The sequence below is a fragment of the Lepisosteus platostomus genome, chromosome 18 (genome assembly GCF_059453375.1).
Source record: "Lepisosteus platostomus isolate fLepPlt1 chromosome 18, fLepPlt1.hap1, whole genome shotgun sequence".
NCBI lineage: Eukaryota > Metazoa > Chordata > Actinopteri > Semionotiformes > Lepisosteidae > Lepisosteus > Lepisosteus platostomus.
In genome coordinates this window covers 13,579,861-13,599,699 of record NC_142628.1, presented here as the reverse complement: position 1 = coordinate 13,599,699, position 19,839 = coordinate 13,579,861, and the positions used below count along the sequence as shown (strand labels likewise).

The 19,839-nt window shown below is 43.6% G+C and overlaps 2 protein-coding genes across 2 annotated transcripts; both read right to left on the bottom strand.

The window, feature by feature from the left end:
• Nucleotides 1-41: 41 nt before the first annotated feature.
• On the bottom strand, nucleotides 42-7,583 carry psmc3 (proteasome 26S subunit, ATPase 3). The gene is made up of 12 exons (XM_088611730.1): nucleotides 7,446-7,583; nucleotides 6,413-6,493; nucleotides 5,797-5,922; nucleotides 5,121-5,225; nucleotides 4,746-4,808; nucleotides 3,786-3,923; nucleotides 3,429-3,572; nucleotides 2,407-2,555; nucleotides 1,685-1,781; nucleotides 1,102-1,247; nucleotides 736-817; nucleotides 42-326 (listed from the first exon to the last, which is right to left on the bottom strand). Exons 1-12 carry the CDS (start codon nucleotides 7,545-7,547, stop codon nucleotides 216-218), a joined length of 1,344 nt encoding a protein of 447 aa, XP_088467856.1. The 5' UTR covers nucleotides 7,548-7,583; the 3' UTR covers nucleotides 42-215.
• Nucleotides 7,584-8,700: 1,117 nt separating this feature from the next.
• Nucleotides 8,701-17,969, bottom strand: mtch2 (mitochondrial carrier homolog 2). Its single transcript, XM_088611732.1, has 13 exons — nucleotides 17,655-17,969; nucleotides 15,845-15,929; nucleotides 15,041-15,147; nucleotides 14,057-14,086; nucleotides 13,693-13,749; nucleotides 12,853-12,910; nucleotides 12,437-12,488; nucleotides 12,290-12,349; nucleotides 11,804-11,897; nucleotides 11,246-11,293; nucleotides 10,643-10,710; nucleotides 10,353-10,428; nucleotides 8,701-9,640 (listed from the first exon to the last, which is right to left on the bottom strand). Exons 1-13 carry the CDS (start codon nucleotides 17,895-17,897, stop codon nucleotides 9,554-9,556), a joined length of 1,065 nt encoding a protein of 354 aa, XP_088467858.1. The 5' UTR covers nucleotides 17,898-17,969; the 3' UTR covers nucleotides 8,701-9,553.
• Between the last annotated feature and the right edge of the window lie 1,870 nt (nucleotides 17,970-19,839).

Genomic DNA, 19,839 nt, shown 5'->3' with positions numbered 1-19,839 from the left:
GTGGGCAGACATGGAAAGATCAAAGCAACCGAACGAGCATCAATGGGAAAAAAAAAGCTTTAATTCTTGTGTAACTTGTAAGACAACAGAATTGTATAGTACAAGACCAGACATTGCAATACAGACTCATTGTCTCGGTTGTGCTCAGTCACACACACAAATACCCACACTCCAAAGCCCTTCCCTGTCTCCCCCCACCTCAGATCCGAGGCCACTCAAGCGTAGTACTGCAGGTTGGCCTTCTTCTTGGCTTGCACCTCCAGAATGCCCTCCATGTAATCCTCGTGGGTGAGCTCGGTGGCCCCCCTGCGCAGTGCGATCATGCCCTGTGCGAGAGAGGAGAAACGGGGCATGAAAGGGACACATCCGTCCGCAGGGCAGAAAACCAGCCAGATTTACCCAGCTGCATATCAACCGTTTGCATTTTCCCCCATCAAGAAAAAAGAACACTGCACAAAAATGCTAAATGATTGAAAGAACTAGCTACACATATAGCTATGCAAGAGCTTTCAATCACTATAAAAGTAATGACTTTCATAAAAGCAGTATTTTCACATATTAAAAGCACTATTTTCAGCCACTATAAAAGCAATGATTTCCATATTAACGATCACTGATATTTCAATTATCATCAATAAATCACTGATTATTATTAAATATGAAGATTAATTATTGCAATATTTGCTAGCAAACAAGTGCTGTGCTAAAGAAACATGAAATTCAGCTACTACTCACAGCTTCCACACACACGGCCTTGCACTGGGCCCCATTGAAATCATCTGTACATCGAGCCAGCTCCTCGTAATTTACATCTTGACTGAAAAGATGGGAGGAAACGCACAGGTTATTTACACATAGCACAGAAGAGCAGGGCAGCAGGGTGCAGTGCTGCTCAGGGCTCTGGACTTGAGACCGGAAGCCTGTGGGCCCGAATCGCAGGTGAGACGCAGCTGTTGGGCCCTCGAGCAAGGTGCCTCACCCCAGCAATCGCTCCAAGTGAAACAACCGGCCGCGTAAACAGGCGCAAATGTCAGTCGCTTCAGCCAAATAAACTGGTAATCATGGGGCACAGGAACAGCGCAGCCCTGGCGCCAAGCCTACCTAACGTTCATCTTGCGAGAGTGAATCTGCATGATTCTAGCCCTGGCCTCCTCGTTGGGCATGGGGAACTCGATCTTGCGGTCCAGCCTCCCGGAGCGCAGGAGAGCCGGGTCCAGGATGTCTACTCTGTTGGTGGCAGCAATGACCTGCAAGGCAGACGGGAATACAGGACGATGAAAGGAAACAAACAGGCCAGGTCTCTCTTTACATGAGTCACTGCTTTTATAATGGAAACTGTTAAAAAGAGGGCAAGATCTCACTTAGTATCTCATTTTTTTTAAACACTCCTTTTGAGTATTTTGAAAATTTTGTGGCAGCCCATTACATGAAAAAGCACACCGCTCAAACATATCTCACAGACTATGGTGATCAGATACGTAAAGGATAAGATGCTGCTCGTGGCAGCTCATGCATCTTCGACAGAGAAGCATAATACATCTCAGTCAGCTGAATGTCATTTCTTCCGTTTGGCAAGATGGAAACTTCAGTGGGAACAGAAGAGCTGGGTCACAGCGCTGTTGCAGTAGGCTACACTCCACTGATCCAGATTCCTGGACTTTGTGCTGTTTCAGGAAAGACCTGCCTTGACTTGCGTGTTGGGCTGAAAGCCATCGAGCTGATTGAGAAGCTCCAGCATAGTCCTCTGAACCTCACGGTCCCCTGCCTTCTCACTGTCAAACCTGGAACACACCATCGCACAAAGCTGATGTTTTTTTCTGCACTATTCGAGAATGTGTTAATGAATACTATTCTGTCAAGATGTTGGAGCTGTGCAATTTTCTATATGTCAAAGTTAGCAATGAACTTAATAAAAATAATTACTTGTTGCTTAAAAAGCCTTTTACTTTACATCTTTAGGTGAGAATTGTTGTATCATTACAAAAAACAAAAAGGTGTTAATAGAATTCTAATATATACCTTTACCATAATTTTACTAAGGAGCAAAGAACCAAAATAACTAAGACAACAGTTCTGGTCTGAAACCATACAAGACAAATATTTTTTCCTACTGTATTTGAACTACTGTTTTGTATTTTTCATTTTAGTAATTTCATTATTTTAGTCACTTTTCATTTTTGTCAATATAAAACTGTGGCCATTCACTTAATAAATAATAAGGTGAATGCTGCAATGGGATATTACAAATACCTGAAATACAGTAGTAAGAGATACTGGTACACTGTTATTTTGAGCAAGCAAACACGCACAATGTCTTAAGCAGACAGCAGTGTCCTCAGTCATTGTAGATCCCTACAATAAAAGACACTGTGGAGCTGTCCCCCTGCATTTTTACTACACACTCACCGTTTGGTGCCAATGGCATCCAGCTCGTCAATGAAGATGATGGAGGGAGCTTTCTCTTTGGCTAAAGCAAAAGCGTCTCGCACCAGTTTGGCTCCATCTCCAATAAACATCTGGACCAGCTGTGGGCCAGCCAGCTTCAGGAATGTGGCCTGCAGAGAAAATTTCTTTATAAGCACTAGATTCAAGCCTCCAATTAAAAAAAAAAAATCAGCAGGTATTTGAGACGTATACTCAACTCTAGGGTAGAGACATGAAGCAATGATGTTTTTCCACCAGCCATACGTCTTACCAGATCACATAAAACTGCTGATCAATTGCTACTTGATTTCAGTCTTCTATTTGTGGCATATTTTGAGTTTGCTTTGATTTACCATTGCAGTGAGCGGTTTTTATGATTGCTACTATTTATGTTGCTATGACCAAATTTCCCTGATCCCCCTCCCATTAAGGCGCTTTGTCAGAAATGTATGCAGAATAAAAGCTCACTGCGTAGGTTTAGGCACGTTTAATACTTTGTCATTCCAACCTGTGTTTGAACATCATAAACCGATCACCTCTTGATAGTTATTTGGTGACTAATAAGGTTAAGCAAGCTTGAGACTTAATGTTCCCTGGGAAACATTTTGGATATTTTTTCATCCATTAGCGCTTGTGAGGTGGTTTTCAGCTGGACACATCTAGCAGATGAGTGTCCCCCCTGGACCAGTGTTAGGAATTGCTGTACAAGCCAGCTGTGAATGAGATTTCCATGGCAAAGGCCCAGGCAGGCGGGCAGGGCTACGGTTCACTGGACACAGCTCTGCTAACTTCGCAGGCAGCTGTGAGGACATCAGTGAAGGAGGTCTCTCCCCTCCAATTTGGCAATAACCCTCCCGCAAGCTGCAGCAGGTTAGAAGACTTGATGGGTTCAGGTGCCTGTCTGTCGATCACCCCGGGCAGCAAAGCAGGTGTTGCGCCTCCAAACTGGAAGGACATCAGAGGAAAGCAAAACCTGCAGGAGCTATGACACCATGTTCCTCTACCTTGGTCTGGGCTGCACAGGCTCTGGCCAGCAGCGTCTTGCCTGTTCCTGGAGGGCCGTACATCAGCACCCCCTTTGGAGGCTGGATCCCCAAGTTCTCAAACTTCTCCTTGTGGTTCATGGGCAAAACTATGGCCTCCACCAGCTGCAAAGACACAGGTCATTAAGTCACTCCACAACCACTTTCCACAGCTTCTTGGAAATACTGCATCTAGGACTCCATAGCTGCAGTCAGGTATATCTACGATAATAGGAAAGATGAAAACTCGGTACTAAAACCAAAGGTGGAAAAAAAAAACAAAACAAAAACATTCAGCGTTTTTGAACTGCGTTGGAATAGCTCCCCGGCAGGTCTGACCTCCTGGATCTGTTTGTCCAGCCCTCCGATGTCGCTGTACTGCTCAGTGGGACGCTCGTCCACCTCCATGGCCTTCACTCGGGAGTCGTACTCCGTGGGCAGGGTCTCGAGGATCAGGTACGAGTCCTTGTTCACCCCCTGGGAGAACGGGAAGATCACAGCAATGGGAAAAGAGCACCCCACACTTCTAAACTGGAAAACAAAACACTGCATAAAGAAGGATCGATGGGCCCTGGACGCCCACCTGCAGGTAGAGGACATGCAAATCAAAGTGTCCCCCAGTGCAATTTTAAAAATCACACATTGAGACATTTGATGTATTGGTATTTGGTAATAACCAGACTGATAAAATATTCTGCACTTAAGGCAGGGTTGTAGGGTTTGGGCTGGCATGTATGTAGGTTTTCCTAAGAAACTTATAATCATGAATCTTTGAGAAGGAAAAAGAAACTTTCAAAGGTTACAACTAGTATGTTGGCTTAATTGGCTCAATTAAGGATTAATTTAAGTAGAGACCTTGGCCACAATGAGCAGACCAGCAGGTGTGTGGGTCCCCAGGAACGTACAGTATTTGGGAACCCCTGCTTTAAAGAGACCAAGGAACCCTACAGAGACACCAGCCCCCCAAGACCAGGATTGGGGATCCCTGGGTAAAGGTATGGCTTCTCAAAAGAGCATCACTAGCATAACACCACTAACAAACCTACTTGATGAACCCAGTAAACAGAAAAACTCGTCCATCTTGGTATTTCATATCAGTGTTTATTTGCATAAGGGACTGGGTGGAAAACCTGCGGATGTTATGCTTCGGTCACTGAATTGCATCTCTGTGCAGTATGTGTCTAGCATACTGAAGATATAGTAGGAGAGCTCACTGCCTCAGCAACTGACTAACACCATTGTGGTCAACTGCGCTAAACACATTTGTATTCCACAAGAACAGAACAAATGTACACTTACCACAAGGTCTCCTGGCTTCAGTTTCTCTGCATCAACCAAACCAATTACAGGGAGGAAGTAAGTCTACAAGAGACACACCATACAATAAAATAACTTAAAACGTGTTAGATCATTTTTTTAATTAAGTTTGAATAAACAGCAGCTATCAGGGCAGAAAATAATTGCAGTCAGTGCAAATGATTATTTCTGTTATTAAAATGTGTGCTGGTAATGTAACAAAACGAACGGGCACAAAATTGATAACTTAACACTCGGCCTCGTTTTGAGCAGGCTAAAATCTGACTTTAATCCGTATGTTTAGTTCTGTGTGCGTATATTTCAATATACTACAAAAAACACAAATGCAAGTACCAATACTCAGGCACTGAGTCCTACCTGTCGTGTTGATGTTTTTATCACGGCACATTTGCCTTTCCTCATGGAATCCAGATCAATATTGGCTCCATCTTCCTCTTGATCATTTGGATCTACATCCAACAACTAAAACAGACAATAGATTCATTGGTAGCGTATTTCTGATCAAAATCAAAGGTTCTGGAAACCACCCCCATCTGTAGTGTTGCATTTACAGTCTGCTCCTCAACGGATCAACTATGCATCACCCTGAGGACTTTGCACAGGCAGTTAGTGCAGAATTAGAATCTTGTGCGATGACATACTACATCATACCACTGAAAAACACAACATTGATACAGGAATGTTGTTTCCTACAAACTAATGTAGACCACTGATGGTTTCTGCAGTACTGTTGTCAGAAATGCTTTTGTGCCAGCTGCTGATCCTTTATGTTTACACTGCCACTTTTAAATACTGTGCACCTGCAGCAAATGGTACATGTATTCTGATCCATTAGTGTTTACACTATCTATTCTGAGCGGGGTTAAGTGCTAACAGTGCAAATTGAAAATGGCAGCGTTAATCCACTTTTTCTATGCTACCGCACAATTAACTGTACATATACTTTCTCAGAAACAAAAGCCCTTCAGTGACATGTCTTACTGAAGGCAGTCATTTCAAAAGAGGTCAATCACGGTCAGTGGGCCACACTCACCTCAATGACATTGGAGACGAGGTATGGCAGTGTCTTGTTCACTTTAATCTTCTCAGTGTTCTCTTTGATTTTATCCTTCATGGCCTGGAGCTCATGAGTAACTCTCAAGACCTCACTTTTCATTATCTGATTAAAAAAATAAATACATTTAAACACATGACAAGGAGTAGCTTACGATGTGCAATGGCCCCCCGCTTCAAATTCGTCTGTTCGCTCCACTCATACAGGAAGAGAAATTATTCCATATTGTAATTTGCGTAATTGAAAATACTTTCCTTTGCAATAAAAACAAGCTGAAACCTAAAGAAAACGACTTTAACTTTTGAAAATATAACATGCACATCTCAAATGATTAATATTCATAAAACCTGACAAAAGGTGGATCAGTTTAAAAAATAAAGCTTTATTTGTCAAGATAGGTCAATTGAGAAAATATTATCTTACACTGTGCAATATCACTTAGACAGAGTGTTCTTTACCACATACAATGAGCTTGCTACTTGCTGGGCAAGTACATTGCTCAAGGAAACAACAGTGACATTAACCTAGGTGGAGAATTTATGCTCAACTGGGCCAGGGTTAAGAGCCCTGAACCCTCCTGGAATAACATACCAACCTTAATTTCACTGTCCAAGAGGCGTGTCCGCTGAATGATCTCCTCAGTGGACATTTTGAGCACCTCCTCACCTATCCCATCCTATGAGGTGAAAGGTAACAGGTTAAAGGTAATACAGAGACAGAAAGGCGGTGAAAGAAAGTAGCGTGCTTTTTTAATTAATGCATCAAATATGGGTTATTGTTGTTTCTTTATGTAGCGTGCCTAAAACATCATTAAGCAAAATCGACATTAATTTCCACCTACTAACCAAGTACAACCAACAAAATATCAAAAGATACCAGATTTCATTACACCGCTGCCCAGCCAGAACTACAATCTCAACTCTTCAGGCGGCAAAGGAATGAATCGCCCAGTGCTTTATTTACAGCTGTATTTACATAACCGATCTTAAAAATCCAATTAGGCAAACGCAAAGAATACATACACCAGAAACATATTCAAAAGAGTGTGAAGAGGGGACAATCCATATCAATAGCTGTCTGGACAAGAATGCTCACTTTGAAAACGTAAGAGCTAATTACAATTCCTGGATTACTATTCCTGTTTAAATAACATATAAAACTGAATATTTATTGTGTATCCCCCCCATTGTGTAGTATCTTGACAACACAATAAAAGGAAACTATCAGGCAGACCTTGTATTGTTCCTCAGCTCTTGTTAGTTACTGTTTCTCACCTCTCTCGGCGTAGATGACAAAGAGCGATAAACTGGAACAATTTTACCTTACAAACGCTGTCACGAAGCGAAATCTAATACTTGAGTAAATGAAATCTTCATGCATTTCTACTCACACAGCTACAGTTACAGTTTGTATCTCATGTGCAGTTAATTTAGTTTCCCTGTGTCATTCTCCAGAATGCAAACAGGCCATCCCCGGCAAAGGGCTATTATGTTACAAAAGGAATACACGGTTGAATTGTATAGATACACTTATATCCTTCGAGATTTATCCACACGCACATCCCGGCAACTCTTTAGTAGACAAGCACTAAAAAATAACAGTCTTAATAAGGATATATTATCACAAACCTCAACCTCATCCCAAACTGATCTGTCATTCAGAGACGCCATTTTGGAATTTCTGATTTGGAGTAAACTCGTCAATCTTAATCTTTTTACAGATACTGACATATATATTTTGAAAATATTTGGAAAATTAATTTATAATATTATAAACATATATAATAGCTATAAAAACTAAACTACAGGCATTTTAAGTGTCTATGTAGTTTAAATAAAATGTCGAATCTGCGGTATACAATACAAACTTTAAGTTACATGAAGTGCGCATGTCAGAACTTCACACAGCTCAACGCGTAGACGAGCGTGTGTGGTTTTAAATGCCTGGAACAGCATAACGATAACTAAACTAAAGTAACGTTTAGTTTATATTTAGAACATTTCCAATTACTAAAAAGTTGCCAACAAAAAGTAAAATTCAAGGAGCAAGAAATAAATCAACTCTATACTCTTATTTCCCCCCATTGTAATGACTGTTTCTAGCATTTTTAAACAATGTTGCAGTGGTTAAAATGTGTTGTGCAGGATAAGCAGATATTTATACTAAAACAAACGGAACTTTATTTCGAAAAAAGGCTTTTGGAAAATACTCTCTTCTTGAGCTGCAGGTCTCACAGACGACAGCAGGCGGTGGACTGGCATCAGTCAGGATGTAGAGCCACAACTTGCACCCTGTTGCTGCGATTCGTACTATAAGTGTATATAGAAAGAAGTACTGGTAAAACGGATAACTAAAAGTAAAAAAAAAAAGTTCCACGCTGTGGCCATTCACATTTTGCTGTCCAATCTCTTGTCTCAGCTCTGTCCCGGATCGGAATTCGGCTCCAGAAGATCAATGGAAGTAGCTTCTTGGACTTAAGCGCTAGTTCTGCGTTACTTCTTAAAATGTCAGTAAAAAGACACAAGGTAGGAAGATAAATCAAAGTCGCAGAGTTTTAGCACACGCCCTCATTTTAATGCGCTAAAGTCTTTTTCAGTTTTTGCCATGTGTGCTCCACACCAACACCTTTTCTCGACTGCGTGGATGTGTATGAATTATAATCAGCTTCAACGTGCATATTTATCTGCAGCTCAGAAGCCATTCTCCTGTCTCTCTCTACAAAGTAGCATTCTCTTAAGATTCCCGATTCAGGCTACTGACGTTCGGGAAGATAATTCAGCGAAGATTAACCTTGTGAAAATAAATGAAACTGAAAATGATAGCTGAATACGTTGGGAAAAAAATGAAAATAAAAACACCAGCACTGCCTTCTTCACAAGCATGTCCGTTAAATTTTCATTTTATTATTGCATTGGTTTCAGGACTTTTTATCTATTACTGGGATCCCTCTTTATTGTAAGGCTCGCAAATGCTCACCAAAGGTACTATTCTTAAAGAATGACACTTCAGAAAAGATCTACAATGACCTTTTTGACTCCAACAGCTTGCATGATCTCTGCAATTCATTTTGATCCTAAGTTCTTTAATGAGCAGATGGACAATCTTACAGTTCGAACATTTCACAGAACTCCACACATCTATTATATTTCATGTGCACATGAGGTGAAAGAGTATATACAGCCGATACCCAATATGAAGCTGCAGTAAAAAAGACTTATTCTTTGTGACCAAATTTGCGTTATGTCTGAGGTAGCTAACAACTACCGAGACCAGTTAACTTCAATTCAATCTGAAAACTCAAGCACCCATGCTGACACAAGACAATAAGTACTCCGACACAATAAAACTGATGTAAAACAACAGTTAAGTGTTTAGCTTGATCCCAAGCACAAACACGTAGCTACAGCAAAACATGCAGCTGAATTGTGGGTCTTTAAGATGCACATTTCTGTTGGGTTGTACAGAACTTCTACCTGAACCCTTTCTTTATATGTACTTTTATAGATGACAAAAAATTAAAATATATTTCTTTACAATCAAAGCAGCTCTCATTGTCATAAAATAATGCATAAACATCTTTACTGGTTTCAGAATTTGACAGATTGATTTTTTTAAAAAAACCTTGAGCACGTTGCTGTAAACAAATGCATATACAAACAATCGGATAATTTCCATTTCATTCCTCAAATATTACGTTAGGTCATTACAATTAGATTCGATTCTGTTCCACGATCATTTAAAAAAATCTCTGCTGGTCCACGGCGTATGTCTTCCCGGCCGGCACCTTTCGGAAGAATAGACTGTTCCCTCTGCTCGTGTTGCCCTGTGAAGACAGAGGGAGAGAGGTGTCATGATCCACGATACTGTCGCGAATTGAATGAGCGACATTGGAGGAGTCCACTCTGCAGCAGTCTCCACAACCCTGGTCCTGCAGTGTCCCAATCCAGTAAAATGTACATTTCATCCTAAATCTTCCTTTCTTTAAAGGTTAGGGACATGTTCGCTATTGATCAATTATGCAAGTAATTTGTCTAGTTAAGGCAAATCTGGTCCTTCAGGGCTGCAAGTTGTCCTCGTTTTTGTTTCAAATGATGTCTTAATGACTTCACTGAACAAAGCACCTGTTTAGGTCCTTAGAACCTGATGATTTAAGGTGATGTGTAAGACCTGCTGGACTGAGGGTCTACAGAACAAGGGTTTGAGACCCCAGACTGAGCAGACTGGGGCTCTTCAATACCAGGGTTCAAGACCCCTGCAGTGGCTGGCGCTAACGTTCCAGAAAGTAATCATTTAAATTGCGTAGACTAAGAAGACTAACTCTTGGTACTTCCCAAGTATGTACCACAGTGCAAAAATACCTTAAAACAAGCAGGAAAACCTAAAATACCTCTGAAGATGATCTCATTAAAAATATTAACTGCTTAAGAGATTCCCTCCCTTCCAACAGAAGCAAGAGAATCCCACGATACTGTAAAAACATGAATTCTCAACCCTAATTATAAAACGTTTTTTCTGTTAACGACAAGTCGAATTACCTCTCTGCTAAGGTGCCTCCAACACTCCACCCAGTTAGGATATACTGAAGCATAAGGTGGAAGGCCGCCCGCAAGGCTGGAAAGAAAAAAGAAAATTGTTACAGCGGTGCAAATTACACTGTAATAAGAACAACAATATGTAATTACTTCTTGAGCCAATACAGAGCTTGGTACAGTCACTACCTCCCTCTCCCCCAGGTCAGGTGTGACATCACTGTCAGCAGGCGTCTGGATCAGGCCCTGGCTGCCAGTACCCACACTGCTTTGCTGGCAGCAATTTTAACACTTACCCACAGCTGTTGACTGCCATTAAGTTGGACACCAACATGAAGGGATACGTAAGCATGCTCGCAAAGAACTGAAAGAGGAAAACAAACAGTGCTGGGAATTACAAAGAAGGCCTGCATACTGCTTTAAAATCAGGCAGTTTCGTTATTTGGTGCATTATCAGAATACTACTGAAAGGCACACAGTGTGCAGTTTTCAATACCGAAATAGGCTGTAAACGTTTACAGTCTAGGCCATGGTGCTGGCCAACCCTGAACCTACAGAGCCACACTCCATTAGGTTTCTATGGGCCACCCTTGCACCACAATTTCGAAACACTTGGAACCATTTTGTTCTGATCACTGAAGCAGGCAAATTCCTCAATTAGGTAGTTTACAGGTCAATGGACATGAAAGCACAAGCACCCTATAGCTCTCAAAGAAAACAGCTGGCCATTCCTGCCTTAATTGACCCAATTAACTTTCTGAACCAATCCAAATTCCCTTGTTCCAAAACTGCAAATTGCTGATTTAAGACTGCACGGTGGAAGAGGGTTGGCCTCCCCTCTTTTAGGTATTTTAAGACGATCATAAAATATATATTCTGAATCAAATAGATTTACTTACACCTGTGATGGCCTGAGAGCAGTTCTTTATTTCTCCCATGTGGTTCATCTGCATCAGATTGTAAAAAAAAGAAGCATGTTAAGAATCTTCGATCACAACCGCCTACAAAAAGGTTTCCTACTAGCTTCTCATAATGTTCTGGTAAAGACACATTACTACACACGATCTAAAGAAGAAAGGTAGAGGGTACAACTTTGGCAGTTTTTCTTCTGAAAGTCTGCCAAAGAGCACTTCTGTTTCTTGCAAACGGCAAACTGCCTGCTCTTCAAACCTGGTTTTTACATGCAGAGAAAGAGCAGCAAGATTGTCTGAATCCTAATCCCGCAACAGAGGCAAACGCGAGATTCACACATTTACACCTGGAGAAAACAGCTGAAACAAGACTCTAGAATAGCATGACATATAGAGATCCTATCTTGAATCCTGCGATGTGCATGCAACAGTGACAAAATATTTGATTTACAGATGTTGCCATAATCCTGGGGGATTTACTATGTGCACAACGTTTTAAAAAAAATTTAAAGCAGATTTTGCCCAAGGAGGTGCGACTGTACTTACAGAGCTGTCTATTGCATAGGTGTTGACAAGGTGTGCGAGCATGTTGCAGATCCATAATGACAAAATATCACCTAGCAGGCGAGGAATTAAACCCCTGGTAGAGGACAAGAGGTTGTAACAGATTAATGTTCACATACATCTCTGCCTCTGCTTGCTTCACAGTCATTGCGAGATAGATCATAGTTTCACAACTTAAAAAAAAAACATTTTCGTCAAAGTGTAATTTGTAGATGAGACAGGGATTCTACGGTTTAAAGGAGGTGGGATGAGCCACTGGAAAAAATACAAACACGTTACACAAAAACCCGTAAGAGCTCTCTTGTGTCAAATTATACTTGTGCTTACGCCCCTAAAGGATAAAATATCAACTTATTTGGCAAGATTCCCCTGGGAATATGTATTTGGTTAACTGCGGTTCTACCAGATACTACCAAAGAAAAATTCCAGGCGCTCCCTGCTTGCTCTAATCACCAGTGCCATACTTACGCAAAAAATCCCAGAATTCCCTCTTCCTTGTAGATGGTTACAATGGAGTCGAACACCCCGCTGGGGAAAAACACAATGAAAAAAACATGAGCAAACAGAATGAGGTACAGAGAAAGAAAACAACAAGGGGCCCCTTCGACAACTAACCTGTATTTGGTTTCCCTTCCAATAAATTGCACCATACACCTCAGAGTGATAACTAAAAGAGAAAGAAAGCTTTAATGGTACAGCAGACCTCTCCCGTAACACACAGACGTTCCAAATAAAAATCACAGATTGATGGCTAAACTAGCACTAGCCAGACAAAAGAAACAGGAAACGAGCTGGAAAGACGGGTTTTAATCAGTTTTAAAGGTGCAATTGACAAAAACAAAGATCTTGACATTAAAACTTGTTTAATAAATAATATAAAAAAGAACATCCCACAAACTACAGTCCAGTTGTTCAAAGGAAATGAACCCATCTGCTGTGTGTGTCCACTTCTCTACAGTATGCTGGTGAATGGAGAGGAGGGTGCATGCAGATGACAAACACACGGGCTCAGCAAGAGAGAGTGCAGTTACCATGGAAGGGGTGAGTGACAATCGTGGCACAGGAACGTGCTACCATCTCTTTGGTTGTCTGCGATAAGGGGAAAGAGAAAGCAACTTTAACAACGAAAACACAAACATCACGTGCCGCGCGGCGCGAGAGATCAAAGGAGCCGAAATGAAAACACGGAACAAAATCAGCACTTCGGCTTCGGAAATGTGTAGACTGAAAACTTCCAAGTAGATGAACATGCGTAGCCTAACCCCCTATAGGAGAGAAACAAAACAATGTGTGGGGGTGAAATCTAAGGAAGGAATCAGAAAACAGATGAGAGAGATCTATGTAACCCTTATGGTCCTTGGCACGTTTTGCAAAGACGCAGCCTGGATCCAATCACAACATCTCCTACACCAAAGCGCGTTACTAACCCCCACGCTGGACTGGGGGCTGTCTGCCAGCCCAAGGTTTCCTGCTTCATCCTCAAACAGAGACCCTCCAACAGGCACCGGGATTGGATTTTGCGATAAGCCTTTGGCTCAAGGTGTTGACCTGACCCGGGCCTCTGTCTGACTCCAGACGTTACTCTGTGCACTCAGCCCATTATTTAGCAGCTGCTGCATGACTCATGCGCTCTCCAGCTAACTCGGAAGGTTTTCCCTTCCCAAAATCCCTGTGCTGCCCTGTTCTGACAGCCGGAATTACACTGAGGCAGGGAAAGAGCTCCATAATGAAACTATGAAGTTCAGCTGGGAACAGAAGCATGCAGAATAAAAAAAAAATAACTGTAAAACATTTTGAAGTAAAGGTATATTAATGGTAGAAAACGCTGCGCTGGTTCAGAGGCCTCTCTCATTATACTGAAATTCACACACCTCATTCACAACTTGCTGTAGTGACGAGATGTCATCTTTCTTGCAGTTTCCTGACTCCTAAAAAAAATAAAAATAACAGTCAACTGGTTTGATCTTTGATATGACCTTTTACATAAGGTTATAGGCACTGTACTTATTTAACACTTCAAAATGAAATAACTGTACAGGCTTGAACACAAAGGAAAGATGGGTGAGCAATTGAGAGCATCTGTCTGTATTCTAAAGCCTTGTTCCTTTACACACTACAAGTCGACCTTTAACCATATACAATATATATTACTATATACGATACCATATATAGTAATATCCAGGCTTTCTCCTGCCGTTGCTGTTTTCAAAAGCCAACAGTAAAAACAACACATACCTCATTATTTTTTTCTTGTTCCTGGTATCTCTGTAAAAAAAAGACTGAGATAAGCAAACACAAATCCTCCAGAAGGCCCAATGGAAAATTAAAAGGGGACCCCCATACATATTTTTTCTAGACTGTCATCTAGCTTGTTAGACTGTTAACTTCAGTTTTGTTCTTGAAATAACCAGGCCCACAAAGAACTACAAATTAAAGGCCAGACAGAGCGAAGCTTGACACAGGTTTGTGATCCTATCACACACCACCCTGGCCATTAGGCAGATGCCCAGGTCTCTGTACACACAGCCAGTGTTCAGTCAAAGGCTTTGAAGGCTTTGCAAGGAGATGCAGACAGCCTCTCTCTCCTCACCATCACATTAAGGCGGAGCAGTGGCTCTGCGGCTGGAAGGTTGCTGGTTCAAATCCCATGGCCCCTGAGCAAGGCCCTTAACCCCAGCTGCTCCAGGGGCGCTGTACAATGGCTGACCCTGCGCTCTGACCCCTAGCTTCTCTCCCTGTCTGTGTGTCACATGGAGAGCAAGCTGGGGTATGTGAAAAGACAAATTCCTAATGCAAGAAATTGTATAAGTGACCTTATGAGAGTGGTAAAATTGCACTCCGGTTTCCAGCCACTACTTCAGGCCACAGTCGGAGTGCTGAACGAAGAGGCAGACTTTGCAAAAAAAAAAATAAGCCAATTAAAAAATAACGACGAACTGAAAGAAGGCTGGGGTCGCTCCACTTCGCACTGAGACTGAATTCAGCACGTGAACATCTCTGAGCGGAGCTGGTGGAGCAGTAATTATCACAGGGCCCATTCAGTCCACTCCACAGCAACACTTTTGACACCACCAGCACCCTAACAGATAAATAATGGGGTGAGTTAAATAATTAAAGACTGTTGGCTGCAGATGGAGTGGATCAAGGGAGGTTGCATGTTAAGTATTACCAGTCGTAGTTTTTTGTTTTGCACCATAATAACCGGCAATGTGATCCTACCTGAAGGACCTTACTGTGGACGATGGTCCCGATGGATCCAGCACAAAGTCTAGGCGCCAGGCCTTTGAACAGACCTGCCTTCCCATCAATCTTCACTATGTGTTTAGCTAGAAAGCAAGAGGCAGTCGGTCCTGTTAAAGCGAAAACTGAAAACATCCCAGCCAGGCAAGAATAAGCTCAGCAGTCTGCTTCACAAACCACACTCCCGCTAATGTTGCAAAACAAAAACACTGAACGCATGGCACAATAGTCACAGAAATCCATTTATAGATTTTTAACAACGAAAACAGGATTAGGAGGTGCATTGGCTCTATTGCAAAAACAATTTCCCCAATGCCACAATAAAACTTGGATTGAATTGAATCCAGGATCTATCCTATTCTCCTCCCCACATGTCCGAATGGCGCCCGGGCTGGGCACCATCTGAGCTGGATGCTGCATCACTGCCAGAGAGGGACATCGTGGATATAGCTATCGTTTAGGAGGATTTTGCTGGTCTACAGAGATCTGCATGGAGTACTGACATACAGAAGACATGATGGATGGATTAATACCCTTATTCATTTATTCCTTTTTTAATTATCTAGTGTTAGCATGCCCAAAGGGATTGGGCAGCCAGTGTACCTTGGACCCCGAGAGGTTTTTTTTCTCCTTACTAAGGAGTTTGTGGTTCCTCTCCTCCGTTGTCTTCTGGTCTGCGGTTCTGTATTCACGTGTACGGCCGCTTGCTTTGTTAAGCGCCTTGGGGCAACCTTGTTGTGAAAGGCGCTATATAAAAAGAAACTGAATGGAATTGAATCTTACCGTAGGCAAAAAGGCCTGGCAGTTGGTAAACCTGCCGGCCAAAGAAGTTTCTGCCTAAAGTTGGTGGAAGAGGTTCGTGCCCAACCTAGAGGGGAAGAAACGGGCGGAATAAGTCAACCGGGAGCCACTGGCACCCCAAGTCATTCACCACTCCCACTTCATCGAACAGAGGAGCGGCAAGGAATGATCTCGACAACCACACGTGAGGGGACTCTTTCAGGTGCCCCTCGGCATCGGGCTCTTGCTCTCCACGCAAACCAGGCAAACGTGCCGCCTGCGCTGTGCTGAGACGAGCTGGGCTGTCTCCAAGAGGCTCCCCGTCAACCAGCGGGCGCAGGCAGAAATGACATGGCACACACATGGGGCCATCACAGCTGCTAAACACACATTCTAATAATAATAACTCCTTACACTTATATGGCACTTTTCTGGACCCTCCACTCAGAGCTCTTTACAGGTCATGGGGATCCCCTCCACCCCCACCAGTGTGCAGCCCCACCTGGATGATGCTCCAGTCCTCTCACACACACCAGCTCTCAGTGGGGAGGAGAGCAGAGTGATGAAGCCAGTTCAGAGAGGGGGGTTATTAGGAGGCCATGATCTCTCTGCAAGCTCCTCAGAATTTTGAAAAAGAGAGGCAACTCTAAAAAATATGTACTAGTTGATGCTGATACATCGCTTACATCTTCCAGCCAGTAAGAGCAAACTGTTAAGATTTATAGTCCTAGGAGGAGAATTTAAGAGCAAGGCCTCAGTTTGATTATGGTGTACTATTTTGGTCACTGTGTTAAGGAAAAGACATTGCTGTTTTGGAATCCGTCATGTGAAGAGCTAGCAGATAACATTCGAGGGCTCAGGGGGATGTTTAATATCAGACTCTCCAACAAGCAGCATCCTCCAAGAAACCCCAAACTTTTCCACATAACACAAACAAAACCGCATATTCGAAATCCACTGTCCAGCTCAGACATTCCGAACATCCCAACTTCCAAGACGCCGCTGTTCAGAAAACTAACGGCACTGCAAATAACCTTCCAAAAACGCGGCCGTGCTCCCTAAGCCATCTTGCGGGTCGGGAGTCAGCTTCAACGCGCTTTCACTTTCGCTGGGCAGGTACACCTGACAAGACAGTCCTGTCCAACAACTCGAGATCGCGAGTGTCATTGGCTAGAGACTGTGGTCGTCACACGGGCTGAGCTTCTGACGAAAGGAGGGGGTTACCGGTGACCCCGGTAGCATGCCGGCACACTCCTAACAGGGACCTGCAGGGCGCTGCAATCGGGCCAAAGGACAACACGCACGTCGGAGAGCTCGGAGCAACGGCCTGGGATACCATAGGATTCCTCCGGGGAACTTGTTGATGCACGTTGCGGAGGAGGCAGAACTACACTGTATTTCTGCATGCAGCCACTGCATCAGGTGAGACGGACACTGAATGCCTCCTGACCAGCTGTATTTCCGCCCAGACCCACTGTCCCCGGGGCCTGTGTCAGGACTGCGCGAGCGAGAGGCAGAGGTCAAACACGTCCTTCCTCGTGTCACAATGACGTCACATGACCCCCCCCCCCAGCTCAAGGCACAGCTAGCCTGCCGATGTTTTTTTTGAAGGAACCAGGCGGCGTTACGGCAAAACGCGACATGCCCTTTTCCCTCCACTCTGACCATGTCGTACAGAACAGGATGGGTCAGTCTGTGGGGTTTCTTCTTCCGGAGATGGCTAGCAGGCACCGGGCACCGCCGAAGTTAGTTAACAAGAGCTTCAGCCACCAGCACGCCCCGCCAGATACAGCCCACCCGCCTCGTACCTTACCTGCACTAGCACCTTGATGTACATAAGCGGGTGGGAGAGAACTGTGAGACCCGACCCCAGCAGCACCTGACCACACGTGTCCGCCATGATGGAAACAACAATCTCGTCCTGGACCTCGAGAGAGAGAAAGAAGGGGGGGGAGAGAGAGAGAGACCAAGTGCTGTCACGTGATCCGGCTAGCGTCAGCTGAGGGGCTACGAAACCCCAGTCACATGATAGTGACGTGAAGCTGTTCTGGAGCATCACATGACAAGGGAGAAACGTTCCAGCGGGCCGGCATTATTTGCGGTTCCTCCATGCACATGCAAAACCCCTGTCTCACTAAGTGAAAATACCTGTTTATATAGTAGCGTCCTGCTAGGAAGGCTGTTCCCGTCGCTTAATGTTGCCATCTTCACACTGTTCCTGTTTATGTCCTACTGTTGTAGTTTCCTTATATAAAGCCTGCGGTTTCTCTTAAAAATATTTATAGTCTGACAGTTTAGGTCCCTCGTCATTTTAGCTATAGGGATTAAATCAGGTTAAAACCGAACGCTTGTATTCCTCTTTAATCACACGTTTCTCTTTTGCGTTTTGTGCAATGACTTTAAGCTGCGAATGTTTGAAAATGTTTCTCACAGGGTCTCTACCTTACGTGCTAAAACATTTACTGATAATATTGAAATGTACATTCCGTGCCGTCGCAGTTAAATATATACGCCCTAAAGGCGTTCTGCTTTAAAGGAGTGAACGGAGTTCAACGGAGTGAACGGATTTCTCTGTTTTTCGGTGTTTAATGCGCTACGGGGCGCTTTGCGTCATGCGATGGCAAAACTGACCCGAAACCCAGGGTCCATGTCACAATTCCATACACAATGCTCTTACGTCACCTTCAGAATCACAACCACCGTTCTTTCAATCAAAACCGTCATCTTGTGCGAACAGGAGTGACCAGGGGTGACCGCGGTCAAGTTAGCTCCGAGTTAATAGCGTTTTCCCGAAACGCCCTGGAGATCTCAAACTACCCGCACTGTGCATAAAATGATTTGTGAATGTTTTCACGGCCTCCACACTTTCTCATCTTTACGCCATTTGTTTCCAGACACGAATATTTGGAGGTCCATACCTTTGCAAGGGGAACACAGACTGTAAAGCCTTCAAACCAAAGGCATTTTAAAGACCGCCATTTGTGATAATGTTCACGACTTAAAAACGACCATAAACTAAGCAGTCAGCTCATCGTGTTTTTATGAACCCTGGCTTTTTGAGTAATGCGCAATTACGCACCAACTGGAATAAGGGCGGAACCGCTGTGTACATACGTTCGCGATGCAAGGAATACTGCTCAAAAGGTGTTCATACGAACCACCTGCATATGACCCATAGGAAGCAGAATAGCACGAAGACAAAGTAGTCTCCAATTCTGCAGCCTGTAACTATGGCGTTTAAACATGATTTGATTTCTGAAACCCTTTCTTAATGTCCTGTTTTCATTCCGGCGGGGATCAACTCCATACACAATACTGTTGACAGCAGGGAGGATCCTCTTCTGCACTCAACAGCTTCTTAAGAACAGCGCACATGTTGTTCAAAGTTAGTGTTTTGCATAAGCAAGTATAACCCGGCACCGTCACGGTCCGGCTCAGGTACGACCGCAGTGTGACGTAATCGCCGACCTCTGTGGCTGAGCGGCCCCGCGAGTGGGACAGGCAGTCCGGGCGGTGCCGGGTGCCATTCAAGCCTCGCCCGTGTCTGGATCTTGGCTGGGTAACAGGAAGCATAAAAACCAGGAAGAGAAGGAGGGATAGCTGTGATCAGAACGCGCTTGGCTAACTTTTCATGTCGGTTTTAATTTCCCCAGTGGATAAAGTATTAATTGTAAGTGTGGTGTATGGGGGTGGTGGTGCTGTATATAATCAGAGTTTGCTGGTGCGATTTCATCAAATGCTGCTGTAAATGTGTTGCAAGTTAGTATACTAAGGATTTGTCATGCTCTACAGTAGCATTGACAAGGCAGCCGGCAACACCTCTTCTCACCTGTCAGTCAGCGCTGGTTGCCGCAGATAACTGACAGGTGACCTGGACCACCTGGAGGCAGCTTATGACCAGGTCCACTGCAGGTGGTTCAGGGTAGTTAAACTGTGATCTGACAAAGCTCAGGTTTGGTATTGGAGTCTGTGGGAGAAGGTACCGCTCCGATCCTAGC